Source organism: Notechis scutatus, chromosome 2 (assembly GCF_049901735.1).
Source record: "Notechis scutatus isolate UNSWTSFEM ecotype Mainland chromosome 2, rNotScu1.2, whole genome shotgun sequence".
Classification (NCBI taxonomy): Eukaryota; Metazoa; Chordata; class Lepidosauria; order Squamata; family Elapidae; genus Notechis; species Notechis scutatus.
Window position 1 is genome coordinate 239,680,436 of NC_142010.1, and position 21,892 is coordinate 239,702,327.

The window sequence follows — 21,892 nt, forward strand, 5'->3', positions numbered from 1 at the left end:
ACTGGCAAGATTAATGATAACCTTCCTGGTAAATCAGACAAGGTACACATCTAGATGAACTTTCTTGTGAGGCTATATTAACAGAATTGTTAACAAATCTGAAGGTACAAAGTTTCTTATCTTTAACAGTTGAGTCTATTAAGATGGATCCTTTCTAAGTTTCTTCCCCTGACTGTTAATCTATTGAGGCCACCTCCCCATCTTTTCTAATTATTTCCTAAGTAGCATTTTATTGGTTGATTGGTTGGTTGGTTAAATTTATTTGCTCCCATCTTGCCACGAGGATTCTCTGGGCAGCTTGCAATAATAAAACGGGGGGGTGTCATTAAAAATGTAAACATTTTTACACCTTTCTGTTGTGAGGGGAGAACATGAATAAATTCATTGTGTATTGTGTAGCTGTGACTCAAATCTCAAACTGCAAGTCGATACTTTTCTACTGCAAAAGGGAGAGTTGAAACGTTGAACAATCACACGTTGTGCTCTGGGAAAATCTGGGAAAATGTGTACGTGTTAGGAAGCATCTAACTTCCTGATGTCCCATATTAGGTGATGAATTGTATACTGAAATTTAATAGGTAGATTGTAAACCAAGCCATCATAGGATGGGGCGATAGGTTAGGGTATAAAATAGAATGCAAATTTTGCTCCGAGTTCCTCCCATCTGCCAGGGTAGGAACCCGTTTCTGCAGAAATGCTACAATAAAACTATTTTCCTTGGATCTATCGAATCTTTGGTGGTCTTTCAAGCCCCCACCCCACACTGTGTAACAGAATAACAATAGCAAAGGAATAAAACAGTGGAAATAAACACTGGAGATACAATAATATGAAATTAAAGAAGATGGGCGGAGGGGGGGCAGAAAATGCAAGGGGGAGGTGGAGTCAGCTTATTAGTCCAGTAAACACCTGCAGAAGATATTTCCCCATTAAGAATCCTATTTTATGTATTCAGTCTCTATGCATCTTTGTCCTTCATCCTCCAAGGTTGTCCGTACATTCCAGTGCACTAGGCCAGTGCCTACTTGGCTTTAGTCTGAAGTCAGCAGTAAGGAATGAAGGACTGAAGAAAACATGTGCAGACTTGAACTCCAGCTTGGCTGGAGATGATATTCTCACCCTCTTTGCTTTTACCATATTACCAGTTCTTCTGGTCCTGATTTCAGAATCCCACCCTGCTTCCCTTTATATATTAATGTGTACGTCTGCTCTTTATTAAAGTGGCTGATGGAAAGAGCATGGTTTATGCTAAACAGGATTTGCATATCTATTCAAATCGAAGACAACTTTACATTAACTTTTATTTGCAGAAATAGAAATCCGTGGGCTTCAAAATATAAATTTGATCTAATCAGAAATATATATAATTGCAAGTTTATGTCTTTTTTTTATGTCTTTTTTTTTCAAACTCTCTGAGCTACTTTCATCATAACCAAAAGACTAATCATGTGGTTTGTTTTCTTAATTAGCTCATTCAAATAATCAGCAACCTGTATCATTTGAAAAAAAATCTAGAGAGACACAAATATTGAATTCTCTTATCTGGCTGTACTCCTGTTGAAACTGTCTTTTCTGCTCTCAATTAATTTTACTAAGGTCCCATTCCAGAAAATATGTCTAAATATGACTAAAAAGTATGAGTAAAATATGAGTATAATTCTACTCATATTTGTCTTTAAATATACTTCTATTTCTTTTTTTTATTATGAAGTGCTTGCTAATAAGGGGCTGCCAAGTATGACAGTATGAATGTCATGTATTTCTCAGTATGCAAAAGCAGCTGGAATCTAGCAAATATTCCTTATTCCATAATCAAATGAACCTGATAGTGTATCTCAACTGAATTGAAATAATGCAATCTCAAATGAAACAGACGAAAATAATGTGATTTAATAAAGACTTTTCAAGTGAAGAGCATTTATTTCAGTCAGGAGTCTTGACATCCGAAGTTAGAGCCAAGAGGGGCTTGTGAGTTTTCTTGATGGGTTCTAGCCACTTAGTTCCTTTCTAGCAGTTACAAACACGGCCAGGATATTTGAACAGAATATCCTTCTATTGACATAAATCTGCCTGTCAAAATATGGCTTTCACCAAAGCAGATGCAGTTTTAGTCGCACCACCCGAATTGTGAGTGCCCCCCCATGGGAGATTAGAATGGGCTTCTCCCTGAATAGATGCATAAATTAACATTTCATCGGGCTCTTAATGTTTGTCATTTTTCCCCAAATGTCATTTTTCAGACATTCTGAATGGCAAAATCAGTGGTGTGTTTTTATTTCTTCCTCATGATCTATGAATTGGGTTTCTCTCTTCAATTAAAAAAAAAAAACATTCCTTCCCATTCAACCCAGCAGGTAAATCAGAAAGAGGCTTTGCAGATTTTGAAAAGGAAAGAGACTCATTATCTTAGTCATCTAGAAAATGGCCACCAGGGAATAACATAAAGGTCTTCTATTTTACTATCCAAATATTAATAGACCTTTTCAAAATATATTTTGTACCATGCATGTGTGTCTGTTAGACTGTCCACAAAAAGGTAAAATATGAGGCAAGTTTCAAATTTGCCACTATTTTGTTCTAGTGAGTCTGCCCACAATCCCCTGAAATCATGGGATCTACATTCATCCCATCATTAAAGAACCTCCAGTCTATAAGCAGCAAGTTTCCCATCCACAAAAATGAATAACATTGTTACTTTAGTATTCCATTGGAACTGAATTCAGATATTAAGGCGTCCAAATCCAATGAAATAATGAGAGATTGAGATCAGAAGAAGCTTATATTGGTCCATAAAATTGGGACAATGTCTACTCTCCCAGTCTTGCCACAGATGCAAACATTCCAAGTTCATCTTTCTATAAGAGAGATACTGAAATACTGTACCCAAATAATGAGGAACAACAAATAATGGAGCACTGACTTCTTGAATATTCTCAAGCTTTCCTATTAATTGTATAAATACATTTTATTTATTAAAAAATGTAAGTATATTTTATCCCCATGACTTGAAGGAGGGCTGCTTCATATTCCCATCTGTTTCTTGATTTAAAAATGTGTTCAGAATGCTGTTACCGTCTTCCCTGGCACTAATCAATTGTACTGAACTGTATGACTAGACACTGATCGGTATGTGTACACAAAATTATTCATTGTTCTCAGAATTTCCAGGATATTCATTATACTTTGCTGAAAAGCGTATGCACTGTGCTACCACCATCCACCTATTAATGGTTTCAATACATTCGTTTGCTAAGTACTAATAAAACATTGCACTGAGTGCCACTTACAACTTTACACAAACGTTGTAAACAGGATTAGAAGCATTGTGGCTTGGGATGAACAAAAAGAAGGAAATATGCTTTATTTCATGTGTATTAAATACTGAGGTATCTTCTTGCCTTCTTGAAATAACATTGTTATGGTTTTATTAGTTAATCGATAAGACGTAATACAGAATATAGTTATCAACATAATTGCACCCCTGAGAGCTGTGATTACCTTTCAATAACAGCCCACATGGGAACTGCTTTATTCTCATTATGAGACAGTTTTATGGAAAGGAGAGAAATGGGCCTTTTTGCTGAAGAAAGATATAGCTGGCTATTTAAAATTAGCAGCCATTTCGATTGAGCTGATAAATTAACTTCCCCTTGTAGTTGTCTCAAAGTCAGACAAACACCCTGCTCCTTCCCTGCCAATGTCTGTTCAATGACTAGGAAGGTGGCATATTTATATGCTTTAACTGTAAACATTTAAGTCACATTTCACTTAATGGGGTGCCTTGAGGATAATTAAATTGGAATATGAAGAGGATGTGGTGCAGCCAAATGAACAAAAAGACAGCAATACCCACTGCAACACTCTTGCTAACGTCTCACATTGTATGTGAAATCTTGAGCATGGTATCCACAGTATCAGGCTGCAATTTATATTTTTCTTTAAAATTATAGAACCAGTTTAAGCTTTCAGAGAGATTTAATTTAACAAAATAGATGATATACTTTAATGGAAATGACGAGAAGCTAGTGAAGTTACAAAATGTGTGATCCAGTTAAAATGGACATGAAGTTTTATAAGATTCACAAGGTATTATTTTATCGATCTGACAATTATCCAAAGCAACCGTGCAACCTATAAAATGTTTGTTCCAGCAAATGTCCTCTGTTGCATCCATATAAATTTATAGTGCCAAACTATAGAAAGAGAGGAAAGAGAAATGAGCTGTCATGATAGTGTCCAAATGGTACCATTTATATAAATATTTGGATTATTAAAAGAGAAAGAAAAGAAAGAAAAAGAAAGAAAGAAAGAAAGAAAGAAAGAAAGAAAGAAAGAAAGAAAGAAAGAAAGAAAGAAAGAAAGAAAGAAAGAAAGAAAGAAAGAAAGAAAGAAAGAAAGAAAGAAAGAAGGGGAAAAGAATTTTTTAAAAAGAAATGTTGTGATGTTATTGAGTTTTCAGCCATGGCATAATTCTGTCCCTCCAAGCCAACAGGCAGGACCGCAGAATCAGAGTTCTTTTGAGATTGTGATTTACAGTAATTAAGTTCTTTAGACACAGATTGTAAGACTATATGACATCTGCTTTAATATGGTTCCACTCTAATGCTATCTTAAATAATAATCTATGGACAGATGTTGGCTCACTATGAATTCCAGATATGGTGTAATTACATCATTGAAATCAATGGCAATATTACAGAAATTGATTTTTAAGGAAATCTTTCCTTTTTTCCTAAGCGTGTATATCAGACACTAAAGTTACAATCCTACAAACACTACCCCAGGATGACTATCATTATCTGTGCGGATATACATAAAAAAGATCAATGCAAAGTACACAAGTGTGACCAGACATTATTGGTGTCATTCAACCGAAAGATATTTTACCTACTGTATTGCATAGGTGATCTGAAGACATATCTCATTTTTCCTGAAATCTGTCAAGCTGGATTGAAGCTCAGGCTCCACTCCATATAAAAGGTTTCTTTCTTTGAATAATTGACTAACAAAAAGCATCTATTAGGAGATAAAGCCTGTCAGAAATGACATTCTTATTAGGACAAAGATGTTACTCATTTTTTACCACAATGCAGTGCAAAATTAAAATGTTTTGCAATTTTAAAGTAGGCAAGTGGAAATACAATATCTCTAAAACATATGGAGCCTATGAGAATAAATAAGAGACATCATATATCCACACCCAAGCCCACATCAGAAAAAAAAATCAGTAATATACAATGAATAATGTTTAGAAATGGAATAAAAGTAGTCTGTGAAAAGCACACAGACCAAACAGTACCATCTTCACAATTTCCCTGATGACCAGAAGTGATAAAACAGGAAAACAGATAAAACAGATTATTGCTTACCAGCTTTTTGCTTTAAGATACTTCTTTCAATTAATATCTCTGAAATATCATGAACTAGGTCAAAAGGAATTTCTGTTCAACTGGGGCTCTAAGTTTGGCAATTGGTAAATAAATAATAAAGGAGATCAGGTGGTTTTACTACTATAATAGTCAAGAGTTATAAAATTGGAGTTTATAAGGAAACAAGTAAACCATCTGTGGTTTGAGGATCTGAAACAAACAAAAGCTAATTCTGTTTCCTCCAGTTTGCAAAATAAGTATATTTATTTCTCAAACATTCTGCACAAACTGTTTCCATCTGTTTTGCATATCTAATCTGTATTCAAGTTCCTAGTTTCTACTACTCTTTGACTGATTGAACAAGCATCTGATAAACTAATCCTAAACTAATCCTATTGTTTTATAACAATAACTATGTTTTTACTTATACCTATTATCTTGTAAGCAATTGACAAAAATAAATAAAAAAAACAAAAAAAACATGCTGAAACATTTTCAAGGCCCATCTTTAAGTTGGTGCTATGTGCAAGAATCAAACTGAGTATTCAATTAGCTGTTTATTTATTTATATATGTATTTATTTATTTATTATCCCAATTTAGAGAACTACCTATTTCACATATATTACTCTGTCTGGCTCACAAACATATAATATGTATTTTAAAAACCATCAGAAAATTCATAGCAGAGGTAGTCACATCCATCCATAAAAATCAATTCAGCTATTGCACAGGCTGTACCACATTCCCCAAGTCCTCATGTCCATTGAAAAAGCCAGGTTTTCAAGACCTTGCCAAAAGCCAATAGAGTCGAGGCCAAGGTGATTCTATTATAGTGTGGTCAATGGAGTGATAATTCCTACCCATCTGGAGGGATGGAAGATATAAAATACTGTTAGCCCTAGGTTTTCATTATTACAGTATACAGTAATAGAATATAACATAATTTAAATAAATGCACATCAAAACTGTTACTTTTGCCTAGATTCTGCGAGAGAAGATTTATGAGTGGAATCGTGTATTTCGATCACCTTCTGAGTTCTGATGATACATCTTATCAACATAGTGTTCTGTCCAAATATTATAGGAATCCTTGAATTATTTACTTTGAAAAGTGGTCAGGACTGGGAAGTAGATGTCAATCTCCAATCGATACCTTCCTTTCTGAATCCAGAGATATTCTGGGAAGGTTAAGAAGTAATGTGGATAGTCAGCTATGCTTAACTATGAAATGTCATTTTTGAGCTAAAGAAAAATACGGATTAATACAGAGCCTCATATTCTTAAGAAAAATATCTAAAGCACTTGAATTCACATAATGAAGTATCCAGCTATATGGATACCTCATGCAGTATACCAACCATCTGATGTAACATTTCAAAATCTATTATAAAATCAATTATTGGAAAAATATGTAAGAGTTTTTGGAATAATGTCCAGATTAATGCTAATTATTTTTATTAACGTTAATTTTCCTTTTACAATAAATTTATTACTTTTTTTATCACCAACTTTCTATCATTAATGCCTTTTGATTATTGGTTATGGGACAGGTTCCATGACTTAAATAAGTTTGAAAACCAGGACCTGAAACATTGATCTCTATAAACAGTGTGCTACAGTCATGTCAGAAACTATATTTCCCCCATTTCTGGAATCAGGGCTTATGATATGGAAAAGTTAAAAATATAAACATTACAGGATACAGCATCATCCCCACGTAATCTCCTTGTGAGTTCCAATTTGTTCTTTTCTGTTATTTGATTTGTAATTAACATTGTGACACTCTCACATAAGGCCATGAATATGTTCCCTATCATTAGTTAAAAATGGTGCTTCTTCTGCTGGCTGTACTTGAATCACACCTAATTCAAGAGCCATTATCTCAGAACTGCATAATCCCACCTTTTGAACAAATCGGGAGGTGTTGCACATTAAATGTGTTTAGTTAAGAGACTTTTGACTCAATATTAACAGGTTTTCATTTTACATGCAACAAAAATGCTGGTTCACTACCCTTTCCCCCATTTAGAATTGCTAGATAACAAACTAATGAAACAAAGGAAACCAATTCTATCTATGTAGCACAATAAATTGTTGAATCTTGTAATCCTTTCTTGAATATGTTTGTTCCAAAGGCACCAGAGATTAGAAGAGTGGCAGATTCTATACTTCTTATCTCAGCTTTCAAGGGTAAAAATTGCAAATTAATCTATGTTCAGAGTCAGTAGATGATGCTTTTTGTCCTCAACCGATCTACCATAACAGCATCCTGTATGGTTTTGAATCTAACCAAGTAGATGATGTTACCTTTCTCAATAGGAAAAAAAAATATTGCAATTAAAATAATCTGTCTTTGGAATAAACCAGCCGTGTGTATCAAGGATTTACATATATTTAAAAGCACAGTGTTCATTCTGACAGTTTTGCTTCACACCTGATTGCTAACCAGCAGGACAATCACTACATTTTTGTGGAGGAGTTTTACTCATTCTATTAGTAAAAGATTTGAACTCACGATAATCACTCTGCCCTTGTCATATAAATCCCTAAACATTTGGTCCAGTGGGCATTCTGGAAGTTTTGAAAACATGCTAAAGGTATCGCCATAAAATGACTACTATAGTAGGCGTAACTTGTCATAAAAGCTCTAGGAGACAAACTTCCTACAACTTCCTCCTATGACAACTAGATTCCCTCTAGTCCCTCAGCTTGCTTTCTTCAAGAGCACTTTCAAATAAAGCACAGGGAGCTCCCTTTGCTTTTGATTTCTAATAGTGTCTACAGAGGGTCAAGGCCCCCAAGGGTGCTCTTTCAAAAGGCAACAGGACTTTCTTGGTTTTTCCTTCAAGATGCCTCTCTTCTCATCCAAGAAGCTTCTTCAGTCCTCATCCAGCAAAACATCTTCAGGGAAAAACAAAGGAAGTCCAGCAGCTTTTTGAAAAGCACCTTTGGGACAACCATAACATAGACACGAAGGCCCCCCAAACGTTCTTAGGACTAGGTGAAGCTGGCGCTCTATTTAAAAAAAAATAATTCTAAAAATTAAAATAATGTGATATTATTTTAAAACAAAGCAGTTAATGGGCATCTCTAAGAAAAGAACCAGGAGAGCAGCAAAGCAGTGTTGAGAAACTGAAAAATCACAGCAGATTCCAACTGGGCAGATATTGGATTTCAATCTCATTTTTTTCATAATGCAAGTCACAATGTCATGTAAAAGCCCTCAATAAACTCAAATGTAGCAAGCTATTGATGAAAAATTCCCTATTCTTTCCTGCTCTCCACAAATAAATCTCTATTAAAAAAAAATCCTATTTATAAATAGCTACCGTATTTCCAGCTTGGAAGATACTTCGAATGTATACCAATAAAATATATTCTCTTTAATCTAACTCCACATATGAATCTGGAAATTTGTAATGATTGGCACCTACTATTCTGATCTCTTACATTGACTTGAAGAGAGAGATCAGTTTAGGATTAGCTGTATTCATTTCATATGGTCAATTATAAAGACATAGTTCAAAACATTAAACAGTGATTCAGCTAGCATTTATGTTAGGAGGTAAGAAAAAAATTATTGCTTCCAGCAATATAGCTGCAGGCTTAGGATTTTTCTGATCTCCATTTCTCTTTCAGCTAAATGTAACTACTGTATAACAAGAGGTAGATTTAAAGACTATCAATACAATTAAACCTTACAGGCTGTATCTCAACATTTTATGATCGGTGTGTGAAATGTTCATTGCTTCTGAGAAAAAGTAACATGCTTGAAACTAGAAATCCATGCAGCCATGCTGTCTTGCATTAATCTGATAAGTATCAAAAAGCTTTAAATCCTCTGGGTAATTCTTCTCTGCAAGACTCATCCCCAGGTTTACAATAAGGTAGAGGTTGAACATCTAAGTTGAACTCAGCTTAGGAGCCAAGCAATGAAACAAAAGAGTCATTTATAGAGAACTGGTTGTTCAGAATTAATATATTTTCTATTTGTGATGACTCTATTAAATGACTGCTGAAATTCTCCCTTCTTTTGTATGATGGTTTCCTAGACAGCAAGTTTATGGCTGAGGATGTACAATATGGAAGGCACAGTAACATGATTCAAATTTTGCTTCTTTTGAACATTTAATGCAATTGCAAGCTCACAGATATTGATCCTTCTTTGCAGATTTTGCTGGTTTGTAGCTATGCAACACATACCATGTCTGTATGTTTAAAAAACAATTTAACTTTTAATAACATAAAAGGAATTTGGTTATTTCTAGTAGAAGTATAAGGAAGTATAAGATATATTGCCTATTTGGTGATGTGTAAATACTGGATGTATGTTATACAAGGCTGACAATGTGCTGATAGAGCACTTATTTTACAAGCTGGAAAAAATAAGCACCAGGAAAAAGAATTAATTCTCACAGCCCTTCAGAAAAGCGTCACCACTGCAGAGGAAGCAGTATAATTCACCCAGAAACAAGGGGGATATTACTCAGCAGGTAGAATACAAAAGAGTCAAGGAATTATGCCAGATAAACAGTTTGTGAGGAAGCATAACAATAATTCACTCCTGGAGACAATTCTTTACAAAGCAATAGCCTGAAAGTCATACTCAATGTAACCAAATTAAAATCAACTGTGCTACTTTTAACATTAATCTTTAGAGTCAAGATGCATGAGGACTAAATGATTCTAGGGCACTGGGCATATTGAACGTGAAATGTTTACTAATGCTAGACAATTATTTGGAAAAAATGAACTTATTAAACAGCCCCAGTCTCTAGGCAGTCTAGGAAGTTGCTATTTTTTTTTTCACTGCTTATTTTCCTAAATGCTTATACATTAAAATATATAGTTTAATGAAACCTGACATATGTAAAGCTCTAGATGGTTTTCCCACCAACATTTTACAGTAGGATGGGCAACATGCAATACCCCAATCTTTTCTTGCAGCTTCCAAAGCTACTTAAACCACAGATGTCCAAACAGGTTTAATAGTTTTAGGGGGGGGGGAAAACCCTCAGCTCACTCCACCCCAAAACTCCTCAACAGAGATTCTCTATTCTGAATCTGAGAGAGATTAATTGTAAATAAATTGGTGGAAAGTGCAGAATTTAATTGCTCAACTACTTTAGAAAAAAAAACCAGCATCATATTTATTTATTTATACCCATTATAGTACAGGATAATCCTGTGCGGCAACCTTACTTGCATGCATTTTCACTTATATGTGTTTTAGAGTGAAATCTAGAGGTAATTATTGAGTATTATTTGCAACGTGCACAAGCGCAGCAACGTGCCTACCGTCCCTTGTCCTATTGTTTCTTTTATGTTTTTTTAAATTTTTCTTATATGTAATCCATGTATTCATAACTATGTTTTTACTTATACCTATTATCTTGTAAGCAATTGACAAATAAAAAAATTAAATAAATAAATAAAAACATTGTGCAGAGTTAAAAATAAACGCTAGACAAATGTAACGAGAAGGATTGGATGAAGGGCTTGTTGGGCTGAACTGAATTCCATGAAGTCTTGCTGGGATGGAGTCCCCCCCTCAAAGCAACAAGATTTGTTCACAAGTAAACCCCAAAATGCGAAAGTTGCATTTTACTGGATGGGACACCACCCACCGTATTGCCACACAGCCAACTCGTCACGGCTATCTCGCCACAGGACAAGTCGCTGCGGGACAAGAGTTACATTAATATCAACGAAATGGTGGGATGGAATCGTTAAAGAAAGGATGCAAAGGGACGGATAGAATGAAAGGTGAATGGCAAAAAATATATATAAAATAATTTTTATTTTAAATAATTAAATAGAATTGTTAAATTGTCCCGCAGCAAGTTGGTCGTAGCTACTTTCCCCATTGCGAGTTGGCTGCGGCGAGTTCCTCCTATTCCCTCAGGAATACAACAAGCCTTTTTTCAGGGAGTCTTCCACCTTAAATAGTCCCACCTGCTCGCCGGTCCCTTCACACCCTTTCCATCCAGCGCTCATTGCTCGGCGCATTTACCGGCTCTCCCGCCTGGGCTTACAGAGGTAGAAAAGGTTAGAGGGAGAAAAAGGTAGCTCATTTCTTGGTTCAATTTCTCTCTTCCCCCCACCCCTTTATTTTCCTGATCTGAGAGTGGTTCAGCCCAGAAATCTCCAACCTTGGCAACTTTAAGACTTGTGGACTTCAACTCCCAGAATTCCCCATCCACCTCGGCTTCTGGAAGGCTTCCCAGCAATCCAATCGCTCCCATTTATTTTTATTATTTTCCCATAATAATAGTATTACCCATTAATACTAATGATTAATATTGGTACTAATAGCAATTAATAGCATTCTAACGCGTTTATGTCTGACGCAGCACAAGTCTGATTTTGGGGGGAGTGGGTTTTTTTCCCTCTTTCTCCGCTTGCCCCAAGAAAGTCCCGCTCCCGAAGAGGCAGAGAGGTGGGGCTTCCTATCCGGAAAGGAATGACGTAATTCCTCTCTACGTCCGCTCGGGAATACCGGTGAAGGCGGGCTCCAGTCGGAAGTTGGCTTCCTTTTACTTCCTCCTTCCGGTTGACGGGTGAGCGAACCCTCGAGCCAAGATTTGGGGGGGGGGCGGAGAGGAGAAGGAGGGGGGGGCAGGCCTCCCGCATCGCGAAAAGGGAGGGAAGGTGGCCGTGCGCACTACACCGGGCTGAGCCGGGGGGCTTCGTCGTCGTGCGCGCGTCCGACGCATCCGCGCCCCGTCTCTCCTCGCCTGGGCGGTCCCGGTGAACCGGAGTCTTTCCTCGGCTTGCCGTTTGAGTGGGGCGCGGGCGGCCGCTGAGTTACTTAAAGAGTCTCAGCCGACCTTCCCGTCCGCCTCGGTTAGGGTTGCCAATGTTTTGTCCCACTCCTCTGCAGAAATTCAACAGGTGAAGTCCTCCGTACGCAGGCGCAGTAGCTTCGGAGTTGAAATCAGTGGGGCAAACGCCCCGTAGCCGCTCCACTCTGGGTCAGCCTTCCTCAGCCCCGCCCAACTGTGTGTGTGTGTGTGTGTATTCAGGTGTGCTTAATGGATATAAAATACAGATTTGTCAATTGCTTTTTTCCTGAGGCTTCGTGTTAGGACTCGAATTTAGATCTTAAATTTAAAATTTAGGAGAACTGTGTCATACTTTTTTTTGACTGCGAGCACACCGGCCCACATTTAAAAATGAAATTCTGCTGCCTGCTCTCAAGGGAAAGTGTATATCTACCAAAGGTCTACTTCAAGAGTCTTCAAACTTGGCAAGTTTAAGACTTGTGGACCTCAAATCCCAGAATTCCTGAGCTAACAATGACTGGAGGAGGAATTCTGGGAGTTGAAGTCCACAAGTCTTAAACTTGCCAAGTTTGGAGACCTCTGCACTAGATGCAGGGAGTTTGAGGCAGTGTGGTTCAATCTTGGCAACTTTTTAAGATCTTGGCAACTTTAAGACTCCAACTAGCACTATGGAATTAGGGATAATTCCCATGGAACCATTAAAGTGTATACAGTATTGATTTGCTGCCCTTTTAGGAAAGAGTGCCTTTAAGTTTCTCTTCTTGGAGATTGCCTGTGCTACTCCTTGCTGTTTTCTTTATTGCCTCCTTCCTAGAGCTGAGATCACTAGCCCAAGAATCATACAGTTCGGTTTGTGCCAAAGTCCCAAAGATGCTTTTTTTCTCAAGAGGTAACTGGACTTTCTGGTTTTTTTGGTTTTTTTTAAAGACAAAGATGAAAGAAGTCCAGTTGCCTCTTGAAAAAGCACCTTTGGGACAACCATGACCTGGATGACTGAGAATCTCCATAGATGTTTGTACCTAAGGCAGGAATAGAACTCCCAACTCTTCTGGTTTGTAGATTGATGCTTTAACCAAACAGGCTCTTGGGATAAATAGATTACAGATAGCACAGTATAAAAATATAATCTCATGAACATCATCATCATCATGAAAACATCAGGTATTTCTGACATAATTCAACGAGCAGGAATCCACATACAGAAGTGCAGAAGGCATTTAACAGAACAGAATAACAGAATTGGGAACTGATTAATATAGTAATTTGCTAAACTTTTCACAAAAATGGCAACTTCCATAAGGTTGCATCTATTAAATTTAAGGAAATTGAAAAGAAAAAAAATAGATCCAGTGAAACAGGAAAATTAAATTTGCCCTTCAAGCAAATTTGCATATTTTCTTAATAAAATGGTAATTCTTTTTTTGAGGAAAACATTCAAAAAGCAATTCTAAATAGATTTTTGCATAAACAAGTCTGCATCAAGGCAGTGAATTGAACCAAATGTTAAGACTTTTTATGGTACATCAAGCTGCATGCAAAATGATTTTTGAAATCCTCATTTCTATCTCAGTCATGTTATTTTAATAAAAATACAGCTTTTGTGTCATTTATATATCTGGGACATCTTCATGTGAAATGGCCTTTGACATATCCATGCTGAAAACAATGAGATAATAATAAAAAAAAAAACCTAATAATTTCCATTTGTTAAAGATGGGAATTGCCTACTATTAACAATTGTCTCACTCAGCAACAGAAATTATGGACTCAATTGTGGTTATTCGTTGAGGACTGTACAGTATGCAGTATTATTTAATACCACAATTTGAACTGTTTTGTATTACTGTACAACTTCTACAACCAGAAGCTGCTTTAAATTGCTCAATGTTTTTTCTTTTAGTTTTTTTTACGACAACAATATCCAGAGTTGCCGTGTTGCTACACTGGAGTTTCTTGACATCTTGGGTAAGTTTTGACATCTTTTATGTTGCTGGAAGAATTCTAAACATATTTCTAATGATGAAAATTATAGTATATAGGGTTCTTTTTATGCTAGTAGTGTCAGCTGCAAAGGATCAGGAACATACATTAAGTTGCAGTTTAGAAGATTTATTGTTCAAGTCTATACCTAAAAATCTAATCAATTAGCAGTTGATACAAAATTGGCACTAGATAAGAGTTAATGGAATTTCAGGTGCAGAGTTGGATTTAGATCGCTTATGGCAAGGAATGAATCCAGACTGGTCATTCTTAATTCCACCCCTGGCTTTGCCTCTTCTTTTACATCTAAAAGGATTTGAAATGGTGGTAATAGTCATGCTAGTTGAAGAGGTACCTGATTTAGCAATGTCTTTCTGCTTAAGATGAAGAGAGAATGGTGGTGAAATGTCTGGAATCCTCTCAACCCCAATCCATGATGTGGTTCATCCTCTTTAACACCATTTAAAAATGGTTGATTTTTGGCCATCAAAGGGTTCTTAAAAACTTGTGGGGTTTTTTGTTAGATCTATATTGTAACAGTCTTTGCTTTGCAGGATATTGTGTTCTTTTATTTCAATATGAAGTTTTTAATGTTTGTATGTAAGTGTTTTTTCTCACCAGTTTTTTCTCACTGCTTAACATAGTGCAATGTGGGGCTGCTTTGCAGAGCTGCCTTGACTCAAAATACAGTTGCAGGACTGAAGTGACATTCAACATTTTGCCTAGTCATTTTGCTTTAGTGGAAGGACCTTTTGCACAGAAGTGCCTACAGGTAGAATGCTGAATCCCACTGATGTGGTGGCTTTGAAGACTCAACTGAAACGAAGTGCTCTTTCAAAGCTCCATACAAGCTGAATCTATTGATTTGCGACCTCTTCTCAAAGAGGCACAGCCATCCTACCTACTAACATTTTGGAGTGCTGTGACATTAGAATAGCTGACAAGGCCAAAGATTTACTGGGGACAGACCCACAAAATGGAGGGAGGAAATGGAAGAACAGTGCTTTTTAAAAAATATTTTCTTATACCTGTTTCTTCCTCCAAATGACAGTAATCTGTCCCAGTGAAATCAAGCCAGTTTGCAGGGTTAGCAAAGATTAGAAACTGATTTGGAAACGTATCAGGGAAGCTTTGGATTCCGACTGATCTATTGTTGTCCTACCTGGATACATGATTAATCAATTAACAATTAACAAATAAAAATATATCTGCAGTGGTTCAGGAATGCTGTAGCTAAAACACAGAATTAAGGGGATGTATTAAATTTATATTTCACATAGCAAAGTTGGGATATACCTTGTCTTGGATGAAATGAAGAACTAAAGGTGACATGACAGCAGTGTTCCAATATCTCAGGGGTTGCCACAGACAAGAGAGAGTCAGCCTATTCCCCAAAGCACCTGAAGGCAGGACAAGCAGCAATGGATGGAAACTAATCAAGGAAAAGACCAACCTAGAACTAAGGAGAAATTTCCTGACAGTTAGAACAATCAGTGGAACGACTTGCCTCCAGAGGTTGTGGCTGCTCCAACACTGGAGGAGTTTAAGAAGAGATTGGATAGCCATTTGTCTGAAATGGTGTAGGATTTCCTGCCTGAGCAGGAGGTTGGGCTAGAAGACCTCCAAGGTCCCTTTCAACTCTGTCATTCTGAATTACTTTCTGCATTATTCAGTAGGTGTCTGTTTAATTTTCTGTGAAATAATGGTATCACTTTTTTTTTTAGGATTTTCCCCTATCAGGTAGCAAGAAGGATGCTTGAAAATATTAAATCTTGGGCTGAATATATTGTGGAATGGGCTGCAAAAGATCCATATGGATTCCTTACAACAGTGATCCTTGCTCTAACACCTCTATTCTTGGCAAGTGCGGTGCTATCATGGAAACTGGCAAAAATGATTGAAGCTAAAGAACGGGAACAAAAAAAGAAACAAAAACGTCAGGAAAACATTACAAAAGCTAAACGAACAAAGAAGGACTAAGACTTCAATTTCACTGGGCTGAATTTTTCTGGCAATGCACTGTTACTGTATGTGTACCTTTTTGTTGTTGTATCCTTATAGAAACAAGACATGACTGATTTTTTTCCTGGAATAATGTATCCTTAATTTGTGCTATTAAACTCTGTGGTCATGAACTTAAATTGCTTTTTTAAGAACTCTTATCTTGATTTTTTTTTCTAACCTGGCATATAAGCAAAATGTAAGTTTATAATATATGTGTAATAACTATATAGATATGTATTATTATTTTCATTCAAATCTGTCTTATGATTTTATACCATGCAAAATTGTTTAATAATTTGCATATAATTTTGTTGTATTGTAAAATTTTCCTACATTGTGAAGAATCCTAATTTCATAGTGAAAGCCAGTATTTTCACTATTCTTTGGCATAATGGTTTGTGAGAACCAGATTGTCTCAATTATACAATCCATGATAGCTTAAATTATCATTTGAGAGATTCTCCTGGTTAAATGTAAATGATAGCAACCTCATCTACAAAGTATTTGGAAAAAGAGAACATAAAATATGATTACTGGAATAGTCTGCACGTAAGCCATAGCTGCTGGATAATAGTTTCTCATTCTTGATGGCTACATTCTGAGGACAAAGCAATAGTGAATGTTTCCAGCTGAATGTAGGCAACCACTAAGTCTATAACAACCAGAATCAATGATTATAAATGCTGTCACATGTGTATTAGTTCAGCTAAAGCAGACTGAAGGCAAATTTTAGGGAATCTTGGACAGTTCAGACCAAATGGCAAGCATCATTCTCCCTGTAGCAAGCCCCTTTGGCTGCTTTCACAAAATTGCTATAGAGGCTTCTCATTCTAAATTATGGCTCCCTATTAAGTCAGTACCTTGCCTTTGAAGGCAACAATTCATGCCTAGTGGGCAAATAATTAGCGCCTTGAAATTCCTTTTATATATTTCCAGTCAAGCCTTCCTATTTCAGCTCTTCAAAAACCAAAGCTTCTTTCGATCATCTTTGAAAATCTCGTAACATTTTGAAGCCTATTTCTTTACATCCAGTTAACTTATAACATAAATGAGGTATCTTACTTATAACATTGGTTTGGTGAAATTATGACTACTAAACCAACATTGGTTTACTGATTTAAGAATAAACTTAGAGATTGTGTAGAATGGGACACTAATAAAGTTCATCTACTAGTAACTGCATCTCCTGATGCAAAGGATGCCAAGCACAAATGTGCATTTTAAACAAATGTATAGGACATTTAAATATGCTCATTATTGCACATTGTTATTGATTTGTTAAGCTATGAAACATTAAATTTCTACTTTAAATAAACAGTGTTTAAATTAGCTTTGTTAACTTGCACAAGTCCTCACATTTATTAACAATGGGAAATTTTTAACTGTAATGTGCCCCGTCCTAAATAATTATTGTGTTTAGTGACATTTAGAACCTTGTCAAAATCTTATTAGAGAAAATTAGCAAATAAATATAGCATTGCTTACTTTTCATAAACAGCATTTGGGTCCCTTTCCATAAACAAATCATTAAAAAAAACATTTTAGGAGAAGCTGTGAACTCATATGAATGACTAAATTTCATTAAGCATTCTGGAATATGAGAAGTTATAATAGTTTGACAGGTTTAAAGAAAATATATGCATGTATAGCATACATTGGGTATGCCTCTTTTAACATTAACAGAATATATACGGTCATGTAGTACACCATCTGTAATGATTACAGCAGCACTAAATTTTATTGAAGCATAACTTCACTGGAAACATCGAATGATTTAAGAGGCAAAAGAATTAGAGACAGGGCATTTTATAAAAAGCAATTAAACATTTCCACAAGAAAAAGCAGGATCTAAGCATTTTGAAAATGCTAAGTTTTTAAGTATAACCTGCAATTTTGAAGAATGTCTTCATGTTGCTGATAAACCAAATGGTGCCTCTTTCTTGATGCTTTGCACTGGGGGCTTTTATTGTTTATGGTCAGGAGGCATCCAGGCTCCAGGCTGAAATTTATTTGCTGTACTAACAGGGTCTTCTGAGCGTTCAGGCTTTCTGTAGTTGGAAGCAGATGCATGTCCTGTAATCTGCGTTTGAAGTGGTCCTACCTCAAGACCCTCTTCACGATCTTTGGCCTGAAGGAGTTTGCTTTTTTCACCCAAATCTTCAACTTTAGCTTTCATTTCTTTTCTATAGTTCTTATTCTGGATACTTTCCTGGAAAAAAAAAGTAACACACTGAACTGACTGAATGCTAAGAAGATGCACTTTGTTTGAATGGGTAGGTTGTGTTGCTTTCACTTTTCCAACAGAAGAGCTTAACTCATTCAGCAAATAGCATTTGAAGAGGCCAGGAAAGGCAGCCCCAGTATAGGCAACTTCATCCAGATTCAACTCATTGGTGCTAATTTTCATTTTTCTGGGCATCCCCTACCTTGAATTGCTGGAAATCTCTCTAGAGGAGTGTGGTAGACTTGCCCCCAAATTTCCATTCCATTCCATAGTCATGGATCAAAAACCCTTCTATCAGTAAATATCAATTAAGAATAAACCACAAACATTAAAATTTTAATGAAAATTTTAAAACACCAGGATGGGAGTACTACAAACTAAAATACTGTAGGGTCAAAGAATAAAGAAAAAAACTAAAGATGCAAAAAGAAAACAGCAGAAAAATAGAAAGTGATATAAGGAAGTGCCTTCTGATCTCTACAGCAGCAACTACAATTTTAAATTGACCCCTCTCTAAAGTTGTATCGTAACTCTTATTTTCATGATCTATCCTAGCTAATCATCAAAACCATAAATCACAACTTCATTTATTCTCTTTTAGACAAAAAGTCCGTAAGAGTTTCTAATCACCAATAAACAGTGATTCAGAGGATTCTAAACATTTCAGTGAAACCATGAAGGAATTTGTTTAATTATGAAGATAAGTTTGGAGTAATAACTAAATTTTCTATTTTTCAGAAATAGAGGTTTAAAATTTGTTTGTTTCATCAACCCAACACTCCCAGTTGTCTTAACTACAGCATGGAAAACATCTCAACCTATGCTCGAGCTTGATGTCAGTTTCGGCATCCTTCCATCTAAATCTATGGCTGGATTCACAAATTATACTAAGCTATAGCATGTTTATTTTTAGGGTAGCACAGCATACAGACCCAATCACTGGCTGTTTATGAGCCATGGTTTATAGCTAGCACCATGTGAGAAGTAGCCTACTACACTTTGTTCAATCAACTGCTTAAAATGCATGCTTCAATATGATGAGTTACCTCACATGACTTTAAATGTAGACATAAACATCTCTTCCACCAGCTTTGTTGTTGTTGTGAACTTCATCCTCCCTTCTCGAGTACTCAAAAGTACACTCATTTGTAATCCCGAGTTGGCTTAATAAAATAGTTTGTCCTAACACAGTTGTCAGAATTTTGCTATGGCTAACTTAGATTCCTTGGCTTTTTGTTTTAAATGCGTGTCCAAGATCATCAAACACTGCATGCTAGAGGCTATCAAACACCATAATTTCTCTTAGAGGCATGTAGTACATTATTTTTTCTTGGTCATTATTCTTTCACAAGAGCATTCAAGGTGACCTCAGGATTCCTAAGTAGGTCCCTATCTGGGCCCTTAACAAACTCAGCAAGGTATCATATCCTGTGTCTTCAAGTTACATTATTCTAACATATGTACTATGCAGAATCTATGTAGCAGTATACATAACGTACCAAAATACTGCAATACTTTTTCAAAACAAGGACTCAAAATATTAACTGCCCATCATTCAAATTTATAACCATGTATTTCTTTAAAAAGAAAATAATGGAAAAAGAATACAGAGCAAATGTATCATAATTTTACAAAGGCATGCAACAAGATATAATTCATTAACCGTGTATAATCAAAGGACTATTTGCCAAACGCAAGCTCAAAAGGAAACCAAATTCCCATATCAAAATGAAACTGAGATTGGACAATAATGAATCTGTATAATCACAATGTAATAAACCTACTGGGTTTCTAATGCTAGCTGAAAACAATTCAACTGACTTCAATTAACTCTCTAATTTTTCTAGCATTCAAAGGTCAGACCCACAAGGAATACATATAAATTTAACAAAGGCTCCTCCTCCCTAACATTTGGCCTCCAGGGGAAAGATGACATTGACCAGATATTACAGAGGAGCAGCACAACCGCAAGAGTATAAGATTCTACTGCATTTCATCTGCACAGCTTATGTAATTATTTTCTATTCCTTCCTTTTCATGGGAAGAGTGAAAATGCTGCAAGGTGGCTTTTTGGAAAAACCAGCTTGTAAAGGCTGCGGTTCCCCTAGCAAATAATCTTACCTAATTTACTGGTTCCGAATACAGAGCATAATCACAGTATAGAACCCAATCCACATAGCACACTTGGAAGCAGTGGAGACATAAACATGGTGATATGCCATTGTCACTGCCTTCTTTCAAAAATATTGTTAACTTGCTCATCTAGCCTACAACCATGCCTCTTGGTCATCCATCCAAGTATTAATCAGCTGCAACCCTTCTTAGTCCCACCCCCCCCAGGTTAACCAAGGTTGACTAAGTGTGGCTATCTGCTGCAGAAATTACTTTTACCAAAAAAGAATATACATCATAAGATGAAGTGGTTCCCTGACTATCTGTCGCTATCTAGGATTGAACTTTCAAAGTTACTGTCATAGCTTAGGAACCACTTTCATGTGGAGCTTTCCTGCTTTCCTTCAGTGATAACTGGAGAAATCCCAGTTCCCCCTAACTATGGTTCCCAAGGAGGTCACATTGAGCTCCCTTTATTTTCTATGGCTGGAATACTGGGAGCATTTTCAGTATTTTCACAAAACAACACTTGTGCTATTTTGAGTAATGTTCTTTCAGAGCTCATGAACTGATGCCATACAAAAGCCATGCCAAGCTATTCCACCCTGCATTTCCCCCTTGGTGAAATCCTACTAGAAGTGGGAGTCACATTTGAGTATTGCTTCTGTACAGAACACATTCATGTGTGCATATACATTCTCCAAACATCTCTAAGCGTAATTGCCCACAAAAAGCCAAACGTAGTTCCTTCTGAGATGAAACGTTTTATAGATACCTTCATAAATTCATACTGGGTGACTTTAAATACCATTTTAAACTGCCTGGGTTATAGTTAAGTGTAGTGTAAGCTATATTAACATTTGTTCATTGTATGAAAGCTGGCAACTAATTTTTTTTAATATAACTGGACTATTGCGATAACAAGTGATGTGGTGGCCTAGTGGTGAAGACATTTGTTTCCCACTTGGAAGTTCAATCCTAGTAGTGACAAATGCTTTTCTCCTAGGGCACCAAGAAAAAATTATCTGCTGCGAACTCCGCGTGTCAGGAAGGGTATCTGGCAAGTAAATGCTCAGCATCATCCAGTCGCCCTGTCTCTACCCCAAATAGGGACTATAAGGTAATAAAAAGGGAGTTTGGGCTATTGCAATAATGTGTACGAATAATTATCTTGCAAAACGCACTGAACAATGTTTCTGATTTGGGAAAAGAGACCTTAAGCAAATCAACATTTGAGTATTGAAATAAAACACATCAAGGAAAAAGATGACAGATGCATACTGATGAGCTTGCAGCAAGAACCTGAATATGAAAAATTGCATATATAATATAATCATTATTGTACTAAAAATTGGTATTATCGAGATGGAAAAGGTTGATCCAAAGGCACTCACAAGAAAAATTACAGTAATCTGG

The 21,892-nt window shown here is 36.3% G+C and overlaps 2 protein-coding genes across 6 annotated transcripts in view; one reads left to right on the plus strand and one right to left on the minus strand.

Moving 5' to 3' along the window:
• Positions 1 to 17,635, plus strand: part of SMIM15 (small integral membrane protein 15) — a 53,892-nt gene extending 36,257 nt beyond the window's left edge. Inside the window, exons 1-3 of one of the 5 annotated variants that reach the window (XM_026670521.2) lie at positions 11,845 to 11,931; positions 14,057 to 14,121; positions 15,861 to 17,635. In XM_026670521.2, coding sequence (XP_026526306.1) covers positions 15,889 to 16,116 — 228 coding nt within the window. In that variant the 5' untranslated portion in view covers positions 11,845 to 11,931; positions 14,057 to 14,121; positions 15,861 to 15,888 and the 3' untranslated portion in view covers positions 16,117 to 17,635. Of the gene's footprint in view, positions 1 to 11,844; positions 12,397 to 13,087; positions 13,208 to 14,056; positions 14,122 to 15,860 lie in introns of those variants that run through there. The other 4 variants (XR_015748223.1, XR_015748225.1, XR_015748226.1 and 1 more) reach the window with 4 other exon arrangements.
• A 218-nt stretch (positions 17,636 to 17,853) lies between these two features.
• NDUFAF2 (NADH:ubiquinone oxidoreductase complex assembly factor 2) overlaps positions 17,854 to 21,892 on the minus strand; it is a 48,399-nt gene continuing 44,360 nt past the window's right edge. The window contains exon 4 of the mRNA XM_026670520.2: positions 17,854 to 18,349. Coding sequence (XP_026526305.1) covers positions 18,104 to 18,349 — 246 coding nt within the window. The 3' untranslated portion in view covers positions 17,854 to 18,103. The remainder of the gene's footprint in view (positions 18,350 to 21,892) is intronic.